The 17020-nt window shown below is 45.9% G+C and overlaps 1 protein-coding gene across 2 annotated transcripts in view; it reads left to right on the top strand.

Annotated features, from left to right (window-relative positions):
* Cpx (synaptic transmission protein complexin) overlaps window positions 1-16652 on the top strand; it is a 399767-nt gene extending 383115 nt beyond the window's left edge. For both annotated transcript variants that reach the window (XM_078176731.1, XM_078176732.1), the window contains 2 exons: window positions 1101-1230; window positions 2399-16652. In XM_078176731.1, coding sequence (XP_078032857.1) covers window positions 1101-1230; window positions 2399-2475 — 207 coding nt within the window. In that variant the 3' untranslated portion in view covers window positions 2476-16652. The remainder of the gene's footprint in view (window positions 1-1100; window positions 1231-2398) is intronic.
* The last annotated feature ends 368 nt before the right edge of the window (window positions 16653-17020 follow it).

Here is a 17020-nt window from a genome sequence, read left to right as displayed (position 1 = left end):
GGAAACTTGGTTCGTTCGCAGCAGGTTTCCGCGCGCGCTCTCCCTCTTCCTCTCTTCCTCTACCCGGGCGTGCCAGTAAAATCGCTGCTAAGAAATCCCGTGCGATTCCGACGGTCTATGGATCGTTCCCCATCGTTTAGGAGCACTGTCTTCGATCCCGATAACAACGGATCTGTTTCTCGCGAATAGAATTCGTCGGTGATCACGACGTAACGTTTAACGTCGGATCGGACGGCGGCCGTGACTGAAACGTTAGCCGGGTCGCTCGTAAAACCGTCCGGGAAGCGTCGTGAAACGCGAGACCGTGCCGCCGTCCGACTTTATAGTCTATTTGTTGCTCGACTAACCGACAAATCTCTCCGCGGCGTGTCTCCACGGAGAAAGGATACGGTTCCTACGGCAGACCGTTATCCGCCGAGACGGAAATCCGCTCCGAATTCCGATCGACGACCGATACCGCCGCGATAACAACGATCTCCCCCCCCCCCCCCCCCCGGGTGCGTAAAAGCGGACGCGAGCCGTCGTCCTCGATGCGGCCGGTGTTTTATGCCGGTAATTATCTGTCCCGATCGCGTCCGCCGATGCATTATCGAAGTTCTAACGAGTCTACGTCCGAGCCAGGGGCCGCCTATCTGGCTCCCGGCTGCTCCATTATTGATACTAAGCGGGAACGATCGGGTACGACGATCGGTGAATATCGGACGAGTCCCTTGTTAGCCTGCTCGGCCCGACCGCAACGATTCTATTAAACGTCGATGACGAGTTCCGTCGATCGGCGAGACACGAGTCGATGTTTATTTAAAAAGAGCTGCCGGAGTAGAGAAATACTCCAGGGAGGGTTTAGATTCTATTTAATTCTATTTAACCCATGAATTGCCAAATTTTATGATTTGGAATTCTTGACGGGAAAAGTTATACGTATGCGTAATAAGTAATATGACAATATAATAATAGTAATAATAAATACATAGTAAAATTACTGACAACTACGCCGAGGAAAACTGAGCCAAACTTGTAGAATCATTTTGATATCGATAAATAAATGTTGCAAGAAACATGAGACAGTAAGAGACTAATTTCACGTTGTGGTTTACTTTCAGTATAACATAAAGAAACGGGAGGAGGTGCAAGAAGCGACCCAGGAGGAGCCTAACCCACTGATGCGTAAGAAGAAGACGCCAGAGGAGTTGGCCGCGGAAGCCGAAGCGGAGGACGAGGACGAGATCACCAGTACGTATTATTAGCTCGTTTTATTCTCAATTATCGTTTCTCGGAAACCGCGCGGAGGCTCTCGAATATAGTGGATAATTATGAGTCGATAAATACTCTTGTGTCGAAACGCCTCGTTTCGACAATGATACGGTTGGGAGATCCCGAAACAAGGTTAGCAGATCTGCAAACTCACGGCACACCCTGAGAGAGTAGCTGTCTGACGAATTAATGCAGCGGCAGGGGGTGATCGATGAAGGGTTAACGAGCCGTGGCTAGAAATCAAACAGACCAGCCACCCCCTTGCTCGGATAACGGCGAATCTGACGTGTGTCGTGCTTCGTGCCAGCGGCTCCATCATTTTTCGGTTGTTTCCTCCGAGGATCTGCAAAATATATTCAATTTTAGCGTAGCTACCACGGCACCTCCATTTCTCATTTTTTCGCGAACATTTTTCACATCAGATTTATGAACACGTTAATCCGAAGAGCTTTCATTAACTGTATTTCAAACAGTAATATCTCTGGTTAATTTACGCAAATATGTTTTATAAAATTCAGAAAAATATTGAACCAAGATTTAGATATCCTGCAAAATCACGAGCGATCCAGCATTTTTCAACCCTTAACTGGTCGAAAGGCTGCAGTAGATATATCTCTAAAATTCAAAGATTAATTACCTGACCTGTAAACTTTTCGGTCTAATTTAAATTTTCTACATTAATAGCAAGAGACCGGAGTTTAATATAAATACGTATCTTTGCTTAATAAATTCAGTGAGTTGAATATAACGTAACAGTCGTTGCAGGCGCGCGGATATTTAATTTTAATGGCACGGGAAGATTGCAGCACAAATTGACCGCCACACCGCAACCCCAGACATTCCTCCAACTTTGAAATAGTTCGGCTACGAAATCTGCAACCAGAAAATTTATAGATTAATTTCTAAATCGTTAATTACAGATTTATTTCTAAATTTTGAATTACAAATTTATTACTTACGAAAGAATTCTGTTCAGTCGCGAAAATACCAATTAATTCGATCAAACAGAATGCCGGAACACGAATTCTTTACGGTTGTCGGCGTGGCGGTCGAGCCGTTAAGGGTTGAAACAGTGCAGCGTAGACCCTAGAAGACGGTTCGCGGATTAAGACTAACCCGACGCGGCGGTTCCGCCTGTCTGTTCCAGGAATCAAGAACGCGTTCGACACGCATATACAAGACATCAAGGCGCAAGTACTGGAAGGTAAATGCGAGCTCCAATAAGCCTACCTGCACCTGTGAGCAGTGGCGGCACGACGTGCCGCCAGGGCCGCATCCGCCTCTCAGCCCCAACGACACCACGCGGAAGGGAACGGGTCAGATCCGACGTGTCGAGTAAGAAACCGAAGGGAAACAACGATCAAGCCACCGAGAAGAAGCCGCCAGCGTCACCGTCCTCGTCGTCACCGTCGTTGTCCGATCGCGCCGATAGATCCGAGATTCCGATCGGCCGGTCCACCCGCTCCGGAGGAGAATCGCGAAAGTGCCGACCGACCCGCCGGCTAGACAAGCGAAGGGAGCAAAAGCAAGCTGGCAAACGGCACTCGAGACGCACCGGTGAAACAACAATGCCAACGATCGCGTCGAGGGTTTTCCACGGTGCGTAGAGCGCGCGATCTCGAGGGACTCGAGCGTCGTCGACATTCTCGAGTCGATATCGTCGCCCGCGCGATTTTTCCATGACCACCCTCTTCGACCCTTTTCGCCGATATCGATGTCTCGAGTGAGGCGAATCGAACGGGTTGATCGTTTCGACGATTCGGGACTACCTGCAACAGAAAAAAGGAGAAGGCTGTTAGAAACTGTGCGAGGAGGTCCGAAAGGGTTCAGGAGGGAAGATGGAATCGGCGGAGATCGATAGCGTCCAAAGTCCAAATTTTATCTGATCCACGGTGATCGCCGAAAGAAGATTAAGAAAGACTGATCGAGCAGGCGAAGAAAGAGTTTGTCAAGGGTACAGAGTTCAAATTTCTCCGATCGATCGACGGTGATCGGTGGATCTTGTCAGTGATTAAGGGGACAGGATACGGTTCGAGCCACATGGTTCCGCTCCCGAGTGTCGTCCGTCGAAGCGGGAGAACCTGGAGCCGATTAAACGAGCTGGAAATCATTTAGCGAATGATCGAAGCATCGGATGGAACTGGCGACGATGAAGATAGCGATGTGAAATAATTTAGCTGACGCTTGGAGGAGAAGCGGAACAGATTCGACTCGTCTAAGAAGCGAAGCAAATTAGTGGAGGAGAGGAAGCCAGTTAATGACAAAGGCCAGGCTGAGGAAGGAGGTCCTCGTGGAATAATTTGGATGCTCGGGGGACAGTTCGCCGATGAAGTTGGGATCGATGCGGATGGATTTTGGATACTGTGAAACGATTTGGTGGCTGCTTGGAAAAGAAGTATAACAAGTCAGACTTAGAGAGGATGCTTCTGAAGTAATTTTAGAAGACGAAGCAGAGGAGTGTAAAAAACAAAGACGAGTCTGAAGGACAGGGTTCTGATGAAATGATTTGGATGAAGAAACCGATGAGAATGTAGTCGATGAGGAAGGTAGAGTTGAAGAGGGTTTTTTTCGTGACAATGGAAGCGTCGATCGGCGAGAACGAGGGAAGACGCGCGAGGAACGCGAGTGAAAGTTTGCGGAATGGACACGGGGGAGCCGGAGGCGATTTATTCCGGAGGACGATGACGGAACGATGACGGAACGACGACGGAGGATGACGGAACGATGACGAGGAGAACTGCAGGCAGACGCGGAATAGTCGTCCGCGCCCTACGATTCGGAGCTGGAAGAGGAACGCGATCCGACGGGCGAGAGGAGACCGTCGCAGACGGATCATCTCCTCGAGCGATCTCTTCGTCGAACGACGCGTTCGTCGGCCGAAGACACCGCGAAGATCGGGAGGATCGAGAAAAGAAGAACGTCGCGAGCGTGGTTGCGGTTCGGTTCGAGTATCTCTTCGTGTGAGATCGTATGAAGATCGCGGCGCGGACGAGACACGTGAGCGGTCGAAGGGCGCGTGCATATAAATATACTTATACATATAAATATAAATAAAGAAAAAGTATAAATATATAAATAAATCAATAAATAAATAAATATATATATATATATATATACATACGAGTAAGAGAAAGAAACCAAAACAAAAAAAAATGAAACAAGTAACAAGCAAAAAATGGAAAAAACAAGACGCAAAAAAAACCACACACACCTAGCACCTAAGTTTCTAGCGAATTTTTCGAATAGCGTTAATTAAATGGGAAAACGGCAAAAAAAGTGACAAAATACCTTTTACCGGTAGCAGAGTTACGTAGTGGCTAGTTCGTTCGACGGCTGTTCAAAAAAAAAAACGGGAATTACCGAAACATTGAAAAAAGAAAAACGTAAAAAAACATAAACGAGTAATAAGAAAAAAAATGATAACGGAGATCCGAACGGAGGGAGAGTTCATTGTGTGTTATTATTATTATTATTATTATTACTATTATTAGACTAATTGTCGGTTGGATTGATTGCGAAACCAGTTACGAATTATTGATTCATAATTTATTGTACACGCCCGCGGTCATTGTTCTTATCGATTGTTACCATATTGGACGTTTGTATTTAGAGAGAGGAGAACACGAAAGACGCGATTTAAAAAAAAAGCAAATTAATATTATTATATAAACGGAAACGAAGTTAAAAACAGAGGACGAAGAAGATGACGGAGACGACGGAGGAGAGAGACGAAGAACGAAAACGAAGCCAAGCCGGGGCGAGGATCGAGGGCCACGAGAAACTCGACAGAACGGCCGCCAACAACTGCGAGAGACTGTACTGCCCAGACAGAAACACATACGCGACATACTCGACGTATGCTAACACACTCGACGTACATACTCAAACGAATACAAACATACTCAAACGAATACAAACATATTTAAACGTGTACAAATATACTTAAACGTATATAGACATACGTAAACATATACAGACGCACTCAACATGCCGAGACCTACGCAAACATTCACGGAACACGTTCAGAGACAGATCGCAACACGAGCGAACATTCGGTGACACGAGTGAACGTTCACAAAGGCATTGGAACATGGTTCGTGCACACGCGAACCAGAGGCACCTCTCGAACGAGCGAACGAGACACCGGCGGCCCTTGCTCTACCTTCCGTCCGAAAATCGATTTCCTCCGAGATCCGCGATCGATTGGCACAGCCAGACAACTAACACCTGTTTTCTTGGCGGCAGTTTCCGTTCTATCAGAGCACGCGAACAGTCGAACAATGAGAGAAACAGAGGGCTAGGAAAAAGAGTGAGAGAGAGAGGGAGAAAGAGGAAGAAAGAGATAGAGAGAATGGAAAAAAGAAAAGTAGAGAAAGAGGGAACGATACTCGACTATCTTGTTCAAAGAGTAGAGAGCTCGACGTCTAGGCCGAGCAGCACTGACAGAGGCAACACAGAGTAGCAAACGAAAAATACAAAGAAATATGCCTTTCTTTCACGTTTATACGGTGCGTTTCTATCGAGTGTAATTGTACATGTAGGTTAATCGTTTTAGCGTCGAAGACGACGACGACGAAGAGTCCGAGGGGCGGAGGAGGAGGAGGAGGAGGAGGAGGAAATAAGAGAAGAGGCAATGAGATTCAGGGGGGATTAATGTGTTCTATCGTGGACGTTTCTCGAGAGGAACGCGGGGGTCGAGTCCGGAGGATGGGTTCACCTAGGTGTGCTGCTTCGATCGATTCTTTCCCGGGATCAATGTCACGGTCACCGGTGTTCGATCGAACAGATCTGGACGGGACGGAGAGAGCATCGACTGCCGGCGAGATCAAACGCGAGCCTTATACATATACGGACGTAGGAAAGGGATAAACCTCGCGGCGGAGAAAACACTGTTTGCCGAAGTCGAGGGTGGTTTTGGAAGAGATGGACAGGATACCGGAAACGTTCAGCATCCGTTCAGCAGATTTTTCCCGTCGAGGCGACGATGATTTTCGTTCAGGACAAAAACCAACAGACGCACCAGTTTCTTGCTCCTTCGATCCGGATACGGTCTTCGCGTCGAAGAGACTGAGCATATTATTACTCTTCTGGAATCAATAAGGTTATACGTTATCGAAAGCTATATTTATATATATAGATTATATATATATACATATGAATTTCAATTGAGTTGGTATATGTATAGGGACGTATTTACGCGGATAATAGGGAGAATTGAGAAACGTTTTTTGTACGAACAAAAATGGAAGATCGAATACGAAAGTGTACTTCTTTACGTTCGATGTACTATCGTTCCGAAGACGCTTATGTCTGTTCTCTTGCTTCCTGTTCACTATTCAAACTCTCTTTCTATGTCTGTACGTCTGTCTTTCTATATTTCTGCTGTTTCTTCATCTCTTTCTATCTCTTCCTCTCTCTATATATATATGTATGTATGTATGTATCTGTCTGTCTTTCTCTGTCTCTCTCTCTCTCTTTTGATCGATCGTTTATTGTAAAATGCAACGGCCACTCCTCCGATTTCCTCGCGAACACTCGAGATTCTCATGACGCACGCTCTTCACGCTATAATCTTCGATCGTAACCGCACGAGAGCAAAGTTTCTCGACAAAGTGTACACGCGCCGGAACAAACACGATCGCTCGAGCCGCCTCGGTGGCGTTCTCTATCATCTGGAAACTGTTTTGACGCTATCGCAGGGCGGAGAATATTCGATATTTGGGTCGCCACCAGTCATTTCGACTGGTTTGGTAGTTCTATTATTGTAGGAGGGGTGGAATTTTGCTTCGCGGAGTCGGATAGAGGGGAAAGGGTTCTCGAAGAATCGGTGTCGTTACAATTGGAAACGATCGAACGCTGACAGAGAACGCCAGCCGCGTCGGGAAATGGTCCGAAGTCGGAGGGCCTTCTGTCCGAAGTGGGACCGCGACGGAAGAGAAGGCGAACAAAATCGAAAAACACACGTATTCGCTGTGTACAAAAGGAACGCATGTCAGCTTTCGGTGTGCTGTCAGTTCACTCTGTTCCCGTTTCTCGATGTAATAATTGTAACACGCACCAGCTCTAGCCGAATAGCGTCGACGATTCTCTCTGTTCTGTCGATTCGCGCGGCGCCCACGCGAGAGCGGAACGGTACGCGACTTTTTTCCGATGATTGCGTCGGGAAGAAAATCACGGTGCTCTTCTCTGTAATTGGAAGTCGAACGGGTCTCGAGACGATTCCCCGCCGATCCCGGCGAACCCGGGTTCGCGGAAAAGGAATTCCGGGGAGAGGGGAGAAGCCGCGGTCGCACAGTTTTCCGAAGTTTTTTCCCGTCGCGGCGCTGAAACGCCACTTGCCGGCTGTTTGTCCGCGAGAAACAAACCGAGAAACTTTCCTTTTCCCACGGCCGGGAAGTCTCCGGAATCGGGCCGGGCAACTTCCCGATGGGAATTCAAACGGAGAACCCGATTGATCGTTCGATTCGAGCAACGAGGGGGGCGTTCATCGCCTCTCGGATACGGCGTCGCGCGAAAAGTAGATTAAACAAGAATATGTGTAAAACCGTGAAACATAGGAACTCTCGTGTCTCAACGTGCATGCTAGCCGTTTCTCTCTTGTCTGTCGATGTCGTTGGTTCGAACTTCTCTATGGCTTTGCCTCGGCCAACGGTCCTCGCCGGTCCGCGAAACTCGTTCACGCTGCGCTCCCCTGCGATTCTCGAGACAAAGGTCTTTACGCGAGTTTTCTGTTTCAGAACAATCCTACAGCGTAGGAAATTCTTTGCGTTCGCAATCGGGGAAGTAATAGATCACGACGGAGAATCGACATCGAACGATTCGGATAAATGAAACTCGGACTTTAATTTGTACATGGATGCGCGGTCTAGTCGTGTTACATCGTTGCATGTGACCGCGGTTCTTTTAAAACAGAATCGCAACGGATAAAATATAATTGAGTTTATAAAAGAAGCTTTCTAAAAATTGTAACTCGTTCAGAAATCGGCAGCGTTCGAGACACAGCGTGGACGAGCAGAATCGTTGCGAGCGATCGCCGAGGACCGTGCCTAGCATTCTTTCCGAGCGTGACGCTTTCGAGAGCATTAGACCGATTCTAAGCATAGTTACTGGTCCCGGTTTTTCCTCGGCCACGCCCACACACACATACACACACACACGCCCTCCCGTCCAGCGAATCCCCAACAAAATCGAAACCACGGAAACCGTCTTCGCAGTCTCTGATTCTCCCGAGCAACTCTACTCGATACACACTTCAAGTCAATTACTCAATAATTAATCCAAAGAAACTATAAAAGCTATATATGTATATGAACTGTTAGAAAGGAAGGATGCGTCTGATAATGATGAGGATGATGTATACCAGCTGGTAACACGACACGTTTTGCCTGCGAATGTTTGCGTGAATAGATGAAATGTAATCGCGTCGCACGCGGGAACCGTATCTCCCGGTGTTATAGGAGCGGAGCTCGCGAGTTTCGCGATCGAGGCACGCTTTAAAGGGGATTTGTGAAAGTTCAAACGCTCGAACAGGAACGTCTTTGCTCGACGGGGACCGAGAGTCGTGTCTCATTATCACGGCTAACAGAAGGAAAGTAATTAAACTCGACATCAAATTATACCGACAACTTCGAACTTGAAACCGCTTAACTACTATCTAGCAGCCAGCGATGTTGTGTAGTTCGTAGAACTGTGTTTTGCTGTTCCTTACTCTTGCGCTCTTATCTGTCTACATCTCTCGCTCTCCACCTCTCTCTCTCTCTCTTTCTCTTTCTGCCTCTCCCTTTCCCTCTCTCTGTCTCTCTTTCTCTCTGTCACTCTATTCTTGTCTCTCGCTCTCTGCCACTCAAACTAATCCTCTATAAAAATCTTTCTCACTCTGGTTTCACGATCGTAGCAACTTTTATCTATTCCCACGTACCTGCTCGATGTGCCCCCTTAACGCTCGAATATATTCTTCGACGACAAAACAATATAAAAAATGAATGACGAAACACTCGCGGAACCAAATAGCGCGAGGTCTAGTGAAAATACAGAAAAAAAAGCGAATGAAAATAAACAAGAGAAAACAATGCGAATCCTGTTGTCGTTGCTATACCATTTACTACTACTACTACTACAGCTGATTAATGTCGTGTGTCGTTGTTGTTTCTCGATGTGATATCAGCATGGATGTTGTTCGTCGCGTTGTCTAGTCGATGTTTATACGTCACCGCTGACAACTTAGCACGATTCTGTTCCCCTCTTTCTGATCGTTTCGTATGTTATACATTGTTAATGCTCTCTCTACATAAATAAATATATGTATACCATATAAATATATATGCTGTACATATGTATTTATATGCATATATATATACACATACATACACGTACACACACATATGTAAGCTGTGACAAATTGATTAAAGCTTCTGTGCCTTTAGTTTCGTCTACTTTTAATCCACGTTTTCGTTCTCTTGCGATCGTTTACTATACCGCTGTTTCTATTCTACCTGCCGAAGAATGGACTTCTAATATTGGCTGCAAATATGTCTATTTTGTCGTTGTCGTCATTAACAATTTGATCTATCCGGTAAACAGGATCGACGCAAATTGTGCTCCGAAGAGAGACCGAGCGACAAAAAGGACGTCTCTTATCGCCGGCTTGTTCGCTGTCCAATCTTCGAACTCTATAATTCTCGAAACTCTGTGAACACCGAGCAGGCCGTGGCCGCCTACGATACTTTCACGGGAAACAGGCGCTCGTCGGACAGAACAGAAAAGCCCGGTCGAAAAAGACGCTCTCTCGAGGCTTTCTCTTGTTCTCCGATTTCTTTTACATCCGGCGGAACACGCGCGTTCACGAAAAAAAAAAACGCTAGCCCTTCCACACCTCCGATCCTCAACTCCTGCCCCTCGATAAACGTGTCTGACCCCCCTCTGATTTCTCCACCTCCCCTGAAAAGCCACCCTAAGCCTGCGGCACGTGGCAAGTGATACAAACCGAGATACTTAAATCTACTTGATTCGTGTTTCATAGGACTTTAATCGACAAAAGACGAAGAGAAAAAAAAACAATGGAAAAATCCCCCCCCAAAAAAATTGAGAAAGAAGAAGAAGAAGACGAAGATGAAGGGAAGCGACACGCGTCTCGTTCCGAGGCCTTGCCTTTCGATTCGAGGGATCGCCCGTAGCCGATCGATCCGCGGGTCTTCGGGATCGAGATCTCTCACTCTCTCTATCCCGTGAGACTCTTCACGACCATTCAGTTTCGTACGCGAATACCCGCGCGACCGGTCGATCGCAATTGCTCAGTGTAATCGATGGGATCGCTCTCGTTGATCGGTCGTCGGAGCGTGGCGCCTGTCCCTCGGCTACGTATATAATATTATATAAATATATATATAAAGGATATTTAAAGGACCTTTTCTTAGGCGTTTAACGATCGGACACACAGCGCATTTAATCGGCGTATTAAACGGAGACGCGTTAGATACGAGGAACAATTTCACGCCGAACACCCCCCGTTTTAGGACGTCGCACCAGACGGATAACCGTTCTGTTTTATCTCCGTGTACATAGTCTCGCGTGAAAAAAAAGAGCCCAGAAAACCAAAGCCCGCGTTTTAGCGTTTTAAAAGTGGAACCCGCGAGGAATTCATCGAGGCGTGTGAGCAACCGAGAGCAGCGAAACGATTCCGTGAACCGGAAAAGGCGAGCAGAAACGGCCGATCGCTTCCGGTCTCTCGAGGGTTCAAGCACCAATCTATGCTACCTACATTTTTCTGGTACGCTTCACGGCTCCGGCCGGTGGCCCGCAGAATGGCCGCCAGTGCTACTCGAGGGTCCGCGAGCGACCGGCGGATTTTATTGTCTGAAAAGAAAATGAAACGAGAATAAATAACGCACGACCGACTCAACTTATTCAGAGACAACGACACAACGCATTATAAAGTAATAATCGATATACTTACACACGTTATTATAGATCGACGTACTATTGTTATGATCTCTTGATCTTCGACGATCGTCGACGATCGCGGAATTGATCGTCGCGCGGTCCCGTCGACTGCGTAGTTGGGCGAGAACACTAGAGGAAAGAGAGAGCAATTGAAGTGAACGTTGACGAGAAGACGCACGGTTTTAGACGATAAGCGACGAGATACACACCACTTCACCGAACACCCATCCCCGCAAGCACCCCCTCTGAACCGTGGAACCGGAGATTTCTCTCTGGTGAAAGACAATCGACCCTGCTATTGTGTCCGAATCGGTTCCGCGTTCGTTGAACAACAATATAAATTAATAAAAATTTATCGATAGACTGTGCCGTTCAAGCGTTTACAAAGTAAAATTTATTAAACTATAAAATCCTCGTTCCGCAGTCTACCATTTCGTGAGATTGTTGCATTCCACGAATAAAATTTTATTCGCAAAATATCTCGAACAAATTCTACGAATAAAATTCTATTCGTCTAATAGTAAGTTCAACGAATAAAATTTGATTTGTTATTAGAAGTAAATTCTAAAGAGTTTTTCCTGATGATTTTAAAATCGCCAAGACACGTGAATAAATCAGTGAAACGTAATGCAGAGATTTCTGTGGAACGATCGATTTGTACACAGCAGCGGGTTCGACGGAGTAACGAACAGAGCGGGAAACGTTCACGGTGTTTAAACAAGTAAGTAGACGTTAGCTTTGTATACAAGAGAGCGCGGAGAGTACGACGGTGATTAAGGGGATGATTAAGAGAAAGGAGAGCTGCGTTTCGATCGAGAGATACGATCCGTTCGGTGGCTGTCGATCGAAAGGGATCGACGCGCCAACAACTTCGAGCGGACTTGTGCGATTCTTGCGAACTGTACAGTGTTTTGCGAACGCGGCGTTTCGCTGTCCCTCGACTCGATCCACGACGATCTCGATCCCGATCTTGTTCCATATCATAGATCCCAGAGATCTGGACCAGACGAAGCGCCTCTGCGAGTATCAATTTTCGAGTCTAGGAAAAGGATGACATTGCAATGCACAGTGGAATCAATCCAAAGATATTTTAACAAAATTAAGCTACTTGCAATTAAGCGGGTCAGAATCATAGTAAGATAGCATTGTTCAGTTAATTTACAGTTAACTAACTTTGTAGTAACTTCTAATTATATTAATATTTGATTATATAATTTTAAATTATATTACTACGAATATATTGAATTTAATTTGAATTAAGTGAAAGTATATTCTAAATCATTTCGCTTGTCTTTTCAACATTTAGGCAAGACGGATTACATTTTAAGATAAAAGTCAAAATTTTCGAAAACGTCACTATGATTCTAAGCCGCTCGATTGTTTGAAGAACAGCAATTTCGCCGGACAGCGGCAATTAGATCGCAGTTTTTATACTCGTGGCGAACGCTGCTTGAAACCAGTATACAAAATAAGCTAGCTAAAGTGCATCGTTAGCGGTTCCCATTAAAATTAATCCAGTAAGAAAGAAATTGCCGAACGGCCGCCTCGCAACAGTATGCATTTGTATTTCGCGGAAAGATACGCCGCTGTCCTCGCCAAAGTGCGTGCGGCGAACGAACGAGTCGCGGAAAGTTTTGGATTTCGTTGACGAAAGAGAACACGGTTTTTTCGCAACGGTCGGGCATCGCGGATAAATCGAGGGACAGTGTTCCGCCGTCGAGTTTGTTGGAACTGTTTCGACCACGTCTGTACCGTGCCCGGTATCTTCGCGAATTCGTTAAACTCGACCGGAAGCAATACTCTAGATGCCTGTAATTTACTACTACTAATACGTGTCTTCGACCGAATATGGAAACTCGAAGACTCGCGCGTTAACACAAAGCACACGGAAACACCGAGAAACACCACAATGTACCGTGCTCAACCCATGGGCGACCGTCGACTATCTTCATGCGCCGATCGCGACGCGTGCTCCTGCGTAGCAATTTTACTCGATTTTTGATAAACGATCGCTCTGCCCGCCTGCGCGGCAAGGGAGTCGACTTAGTGCTCGTGGACCACGTTTACTTTCACCAAGGACTTTCACGGATTATTTGCACCGGCTTCGAGAGAATCGGTGCGAATGATAACTCTGTTTCTCCTGTTCGCGAAATTTAGGTTCGACCCTGGGACCATAAACTGTCGAGAAACCGGCTGGTTTAACATTTCATTTCGATTGTCGAATTATCAGGATATACATAGTTGTGCAGAATTGCGAGTGAATTACTCAAGAAATTATAATTGAAAAATAACTCGATTACATTCTAATACAATTATATACTGATCCGATTATATTCTAATTCAACTACATTTTAATTCAATTATACTTTAACTCGATTACATTCGAATTCAATCATATCGTAATTCATATCTTCGTTCGATTCAATTACAATGCAACTCGCAATCGCGATTGGGGTACGATTATAAAGTACCAGGTAATTAAATTGCATTAGTTACGAATTGCTGTCTAACTGAAATACGATGTAATTAAATTGCGAAATTGTATTGCAACGTAATTAAAACGCAATGTAATCAAGTTGCGGAATTGAATTGCAACGTAATTAAAACACAACGTAGCTAAATTGCGAAACGTAGCAGCACTCTATCCGTAAGAAAACCAGTTTGTTTCGACGACGACGTTCGGTTGGCCGGGGTTGGAACGTGTTGCTAGAGCTCGAAATGGAAAAGTAATTCTACATTTTGGCTGCCAGGCCACCGCGCGCGGGTGGCGATTTTTACTCGGTGTCTAAACGATAGTATACTATTCAGAGAAATTTCATAACTCGCGAAAACAATTTGCAGGGGTAGTTCGAGCGGGATAAATTCTGTGATAACAATTGGTTCGCGTGCGCTCCGTCTAGGAGCCGTCCGCTTCTCGAGAGTTTTCCTGGAGGGGGGGAGTCGTAGAGGAGAATGCGTGGCTAAGCGGTGCATGGGCACGCTTAGGGTCGCCGATGGGTTCAGGACGAGGGCGTGACCCGCACGAACCAACATACGAAACATCGATTGCAATAACTTTTCGGCGATCCTTCCCACGGTCACCGAAAGAACCATAAATCAAAAAATACAAGAAAACGAACGAAAAAAAAAAACAGAGTCACCGTGGCCGGGAAGGATCGCGTCGACACATCCGTGCGATTCTGTTTGTCCGGACGTCCGAGGACCAATTTATCGTGGATCGTCACGATCGATGCTGGGTCGCGCGGGACCCGGATTATTCTAGCGGAGATCGATCGAAGCACGGGGAACGGTACGCGAAACGAGGACGATCCCGTGCGGTGAAGACGATCGCGCGAAGCTCGCTCGACACGGTTCGTTGAACGTGGACACTGCTTCCTTCATTTTTTTTTCTAGTCTCTCTTTTGTCTCGAACCGTTAGTAGAGAGCGATAAGAGAAAATTCGCAGATGAGGTCGACGATCGATAGCGGTCGGTGCGGACGAGTTTGTTGTTGAAGCGTTTCACACGTCGCGCACCGTTCGATGACGTAACCACGGACGACGGTCGATAATACTATGTTGTTGTTAGATTATGTACATTACATACATATGTCAGCATATGTATGTACATGTATACGTAACGATTTCTAGAGAAACCAAGTAATTTTAGATTTAAGATCACTTGTTCACGAGGTACACGGACACTATACACGTTCTAGGCACCGCGCTCCTAATTGGCCGTTTTATCTGGCCACGACGAACTTTCGGTTGTTGTTTTTGGACACGCACGAGACAGAGAGGTGCGAAACGTTGTTGACAAATTTGTATCCCCCGCTGGACCAATTTTCAGATCGTTTTTTAGCGTTCCCCCCCAATTAGAGAACCGAAAATCCGTTAGACAAAAAAGAAAATGAACAACGGTGCTCTTGAGCGTTATAATGTATGTTTGAAATAAAAGCCTGTCGAGACTAGCATTGAATCAATTATTCAAGTCGACGACGATTGCAGAACATTCCCCATTTTCAGTCGAACACACGAGAAGAAGACGAATTTATTTCAAGCGCTCGAAATAGGTCCAAGATGGTTCGACAGTTCGTTACAATGTTGGAAGGGTCGACGAGAAGGATCGTTATGTTTCGTTCCGATGCGGAGAAGTAAAACGGTCGTTCAAGAAACTCAGGCTTAAAACTGTACCAAAAGCGGTCCGCGCGTCGGCAATGTACGGAGCGAGTTCGTCGTGCCAAGTAAAAGGTTAATGGACAGGTGAACACGAGCATGTTCCCACACTGGCAACAATACTACACGACAGAGCGACACACGATTCGGTAGCCGTGCCCGTGGATAGGAAGGGTTGCACACCCTGTGACAAAACAGTTCTGGCACACGGTCCCGACCAGAGACAGACGAAACCAAAAACCTGAAACAGAAATTTCAATATTTAGTATGAAACAAAGAAAAAGAGTTCCTTTATCGAATGAGAAATTAGATATTGTTTACGAATTAATTACGAAGCATCCAATGAGACTCGGAAGATTTTGCATTGTTAAGCGGGAGACTCGAAGCTATTAATCGATTAATTACTGGGGATTAAATTACTTATAGATAAGCAAAAGTGTAACTGTTCCGACGTTAAGATATCGCGATCTAGTTTTCTATGGGAGATATTTTAAATATTTGAGAAAAACCTGGTGCTCGAGGGGCTGAACGTCGAGGCCGAAACGAGAGGAGACCTTCCGGAATAGGTGATGCGATTCGACGGGAATAATTTAGATGAAACAGTGGTCTCTGGTCCGGGGCCTTTGTCGCGCGTGAAGAATGCATAGAATTCAGTGGATCCCGGCGTTCGTCCCCTTTTCCTGGATCGTTCGAGCGACGAGCGGGTCGACGCGATTTTTCTGAAGCGCGTCTCGATCATTTGTTTGCCCCTCGAGGAAGGCGTCGCGACGCGCTCGTTGCTCGATACGTCGAGCGGAATGCGCGGGACGAACACGTAAATAGACGCGGTGTAGACCGGATAGCGAAATAGAGAGGCGGAGACGCGCAAAACAAAAAACCGAGGGAAGAACGAAGATTCACGGAGAAGGACAATCGAGCTTTCCTCTTTTCCTAATTACTGTAACAGAGCACACGATTACACGACATTTCGTTTCGGCTTTCACGGCGGGAGAGAAGGAACAACACAATAAGAATCTAAAGAAAATGTAACCAAAAAAAAAAAGAACAAAGCAAAGAAAGAAACAGAGAATCAACAGATCACGAAAGTGAATATATTGAAACACCCCGGAAACACGCGAACGAAAATTGAAACCGAACGGAGCACGAGGGAGGGATTTTTAGGGGCGCGCCTCGTCGTTATTAGCTCTTAATACCGATAGTAATACTACGAGTAATAATAAACAAGAAGTGGATTAACCAGAATATGCGTTTATGTTATTTAGTTCTAAAAAATGGAAAAAAATGTAATAAAAGTCAATCGTGTTACCAACCCGCACCGGCTCGTTATTTAACCACCCCCCATGCACGATATTTCCCAACGTTTATTTTCACAGGAACGAGCAGCCTCGGGTCTTTGCAATCTTTGTTCGAGTTTTAAGTAAATTTTTTAAGTAAATGCATAAAGATCCGTTCGGTCGACGAAGAAATGGAATCCGACGAATTCAAGACTCGATTTCGGTAATTCGATTTTGTAAGGCACGAGGCCAACGAGCCGAGGATCTTTTCGCTGTGCGTGCAAATCGCGATCCATTCTTTTACGCAACGACCGATTTAGCGGTTTCGAAACAACGCTCGAAATGTCTGCGAGTATTCGTCACCGGGCCGTGTGTCCGACCATTTGACTTTTCCCGGATAATC

The sequence above is a fragment of the Augochlora pura genome, chromosome 3, assembly GCF_028453695.1.
Source record: "Augochlora pura isolate Apur16 chromosome 3, APUR_v2.2.1, whole genome shotgun sequence".
Classification (NCBI taxonomy): Eukaryota; Metazoa; Arthropoda; class Insecta; order Hymenoptera; family Halictidae; genus Augochlora; species Augochlora pura.
Note: the sequence above shows the minus strand (reverse complement) of the source record. Positions and strands in the feature narration are given on the sequence as shown.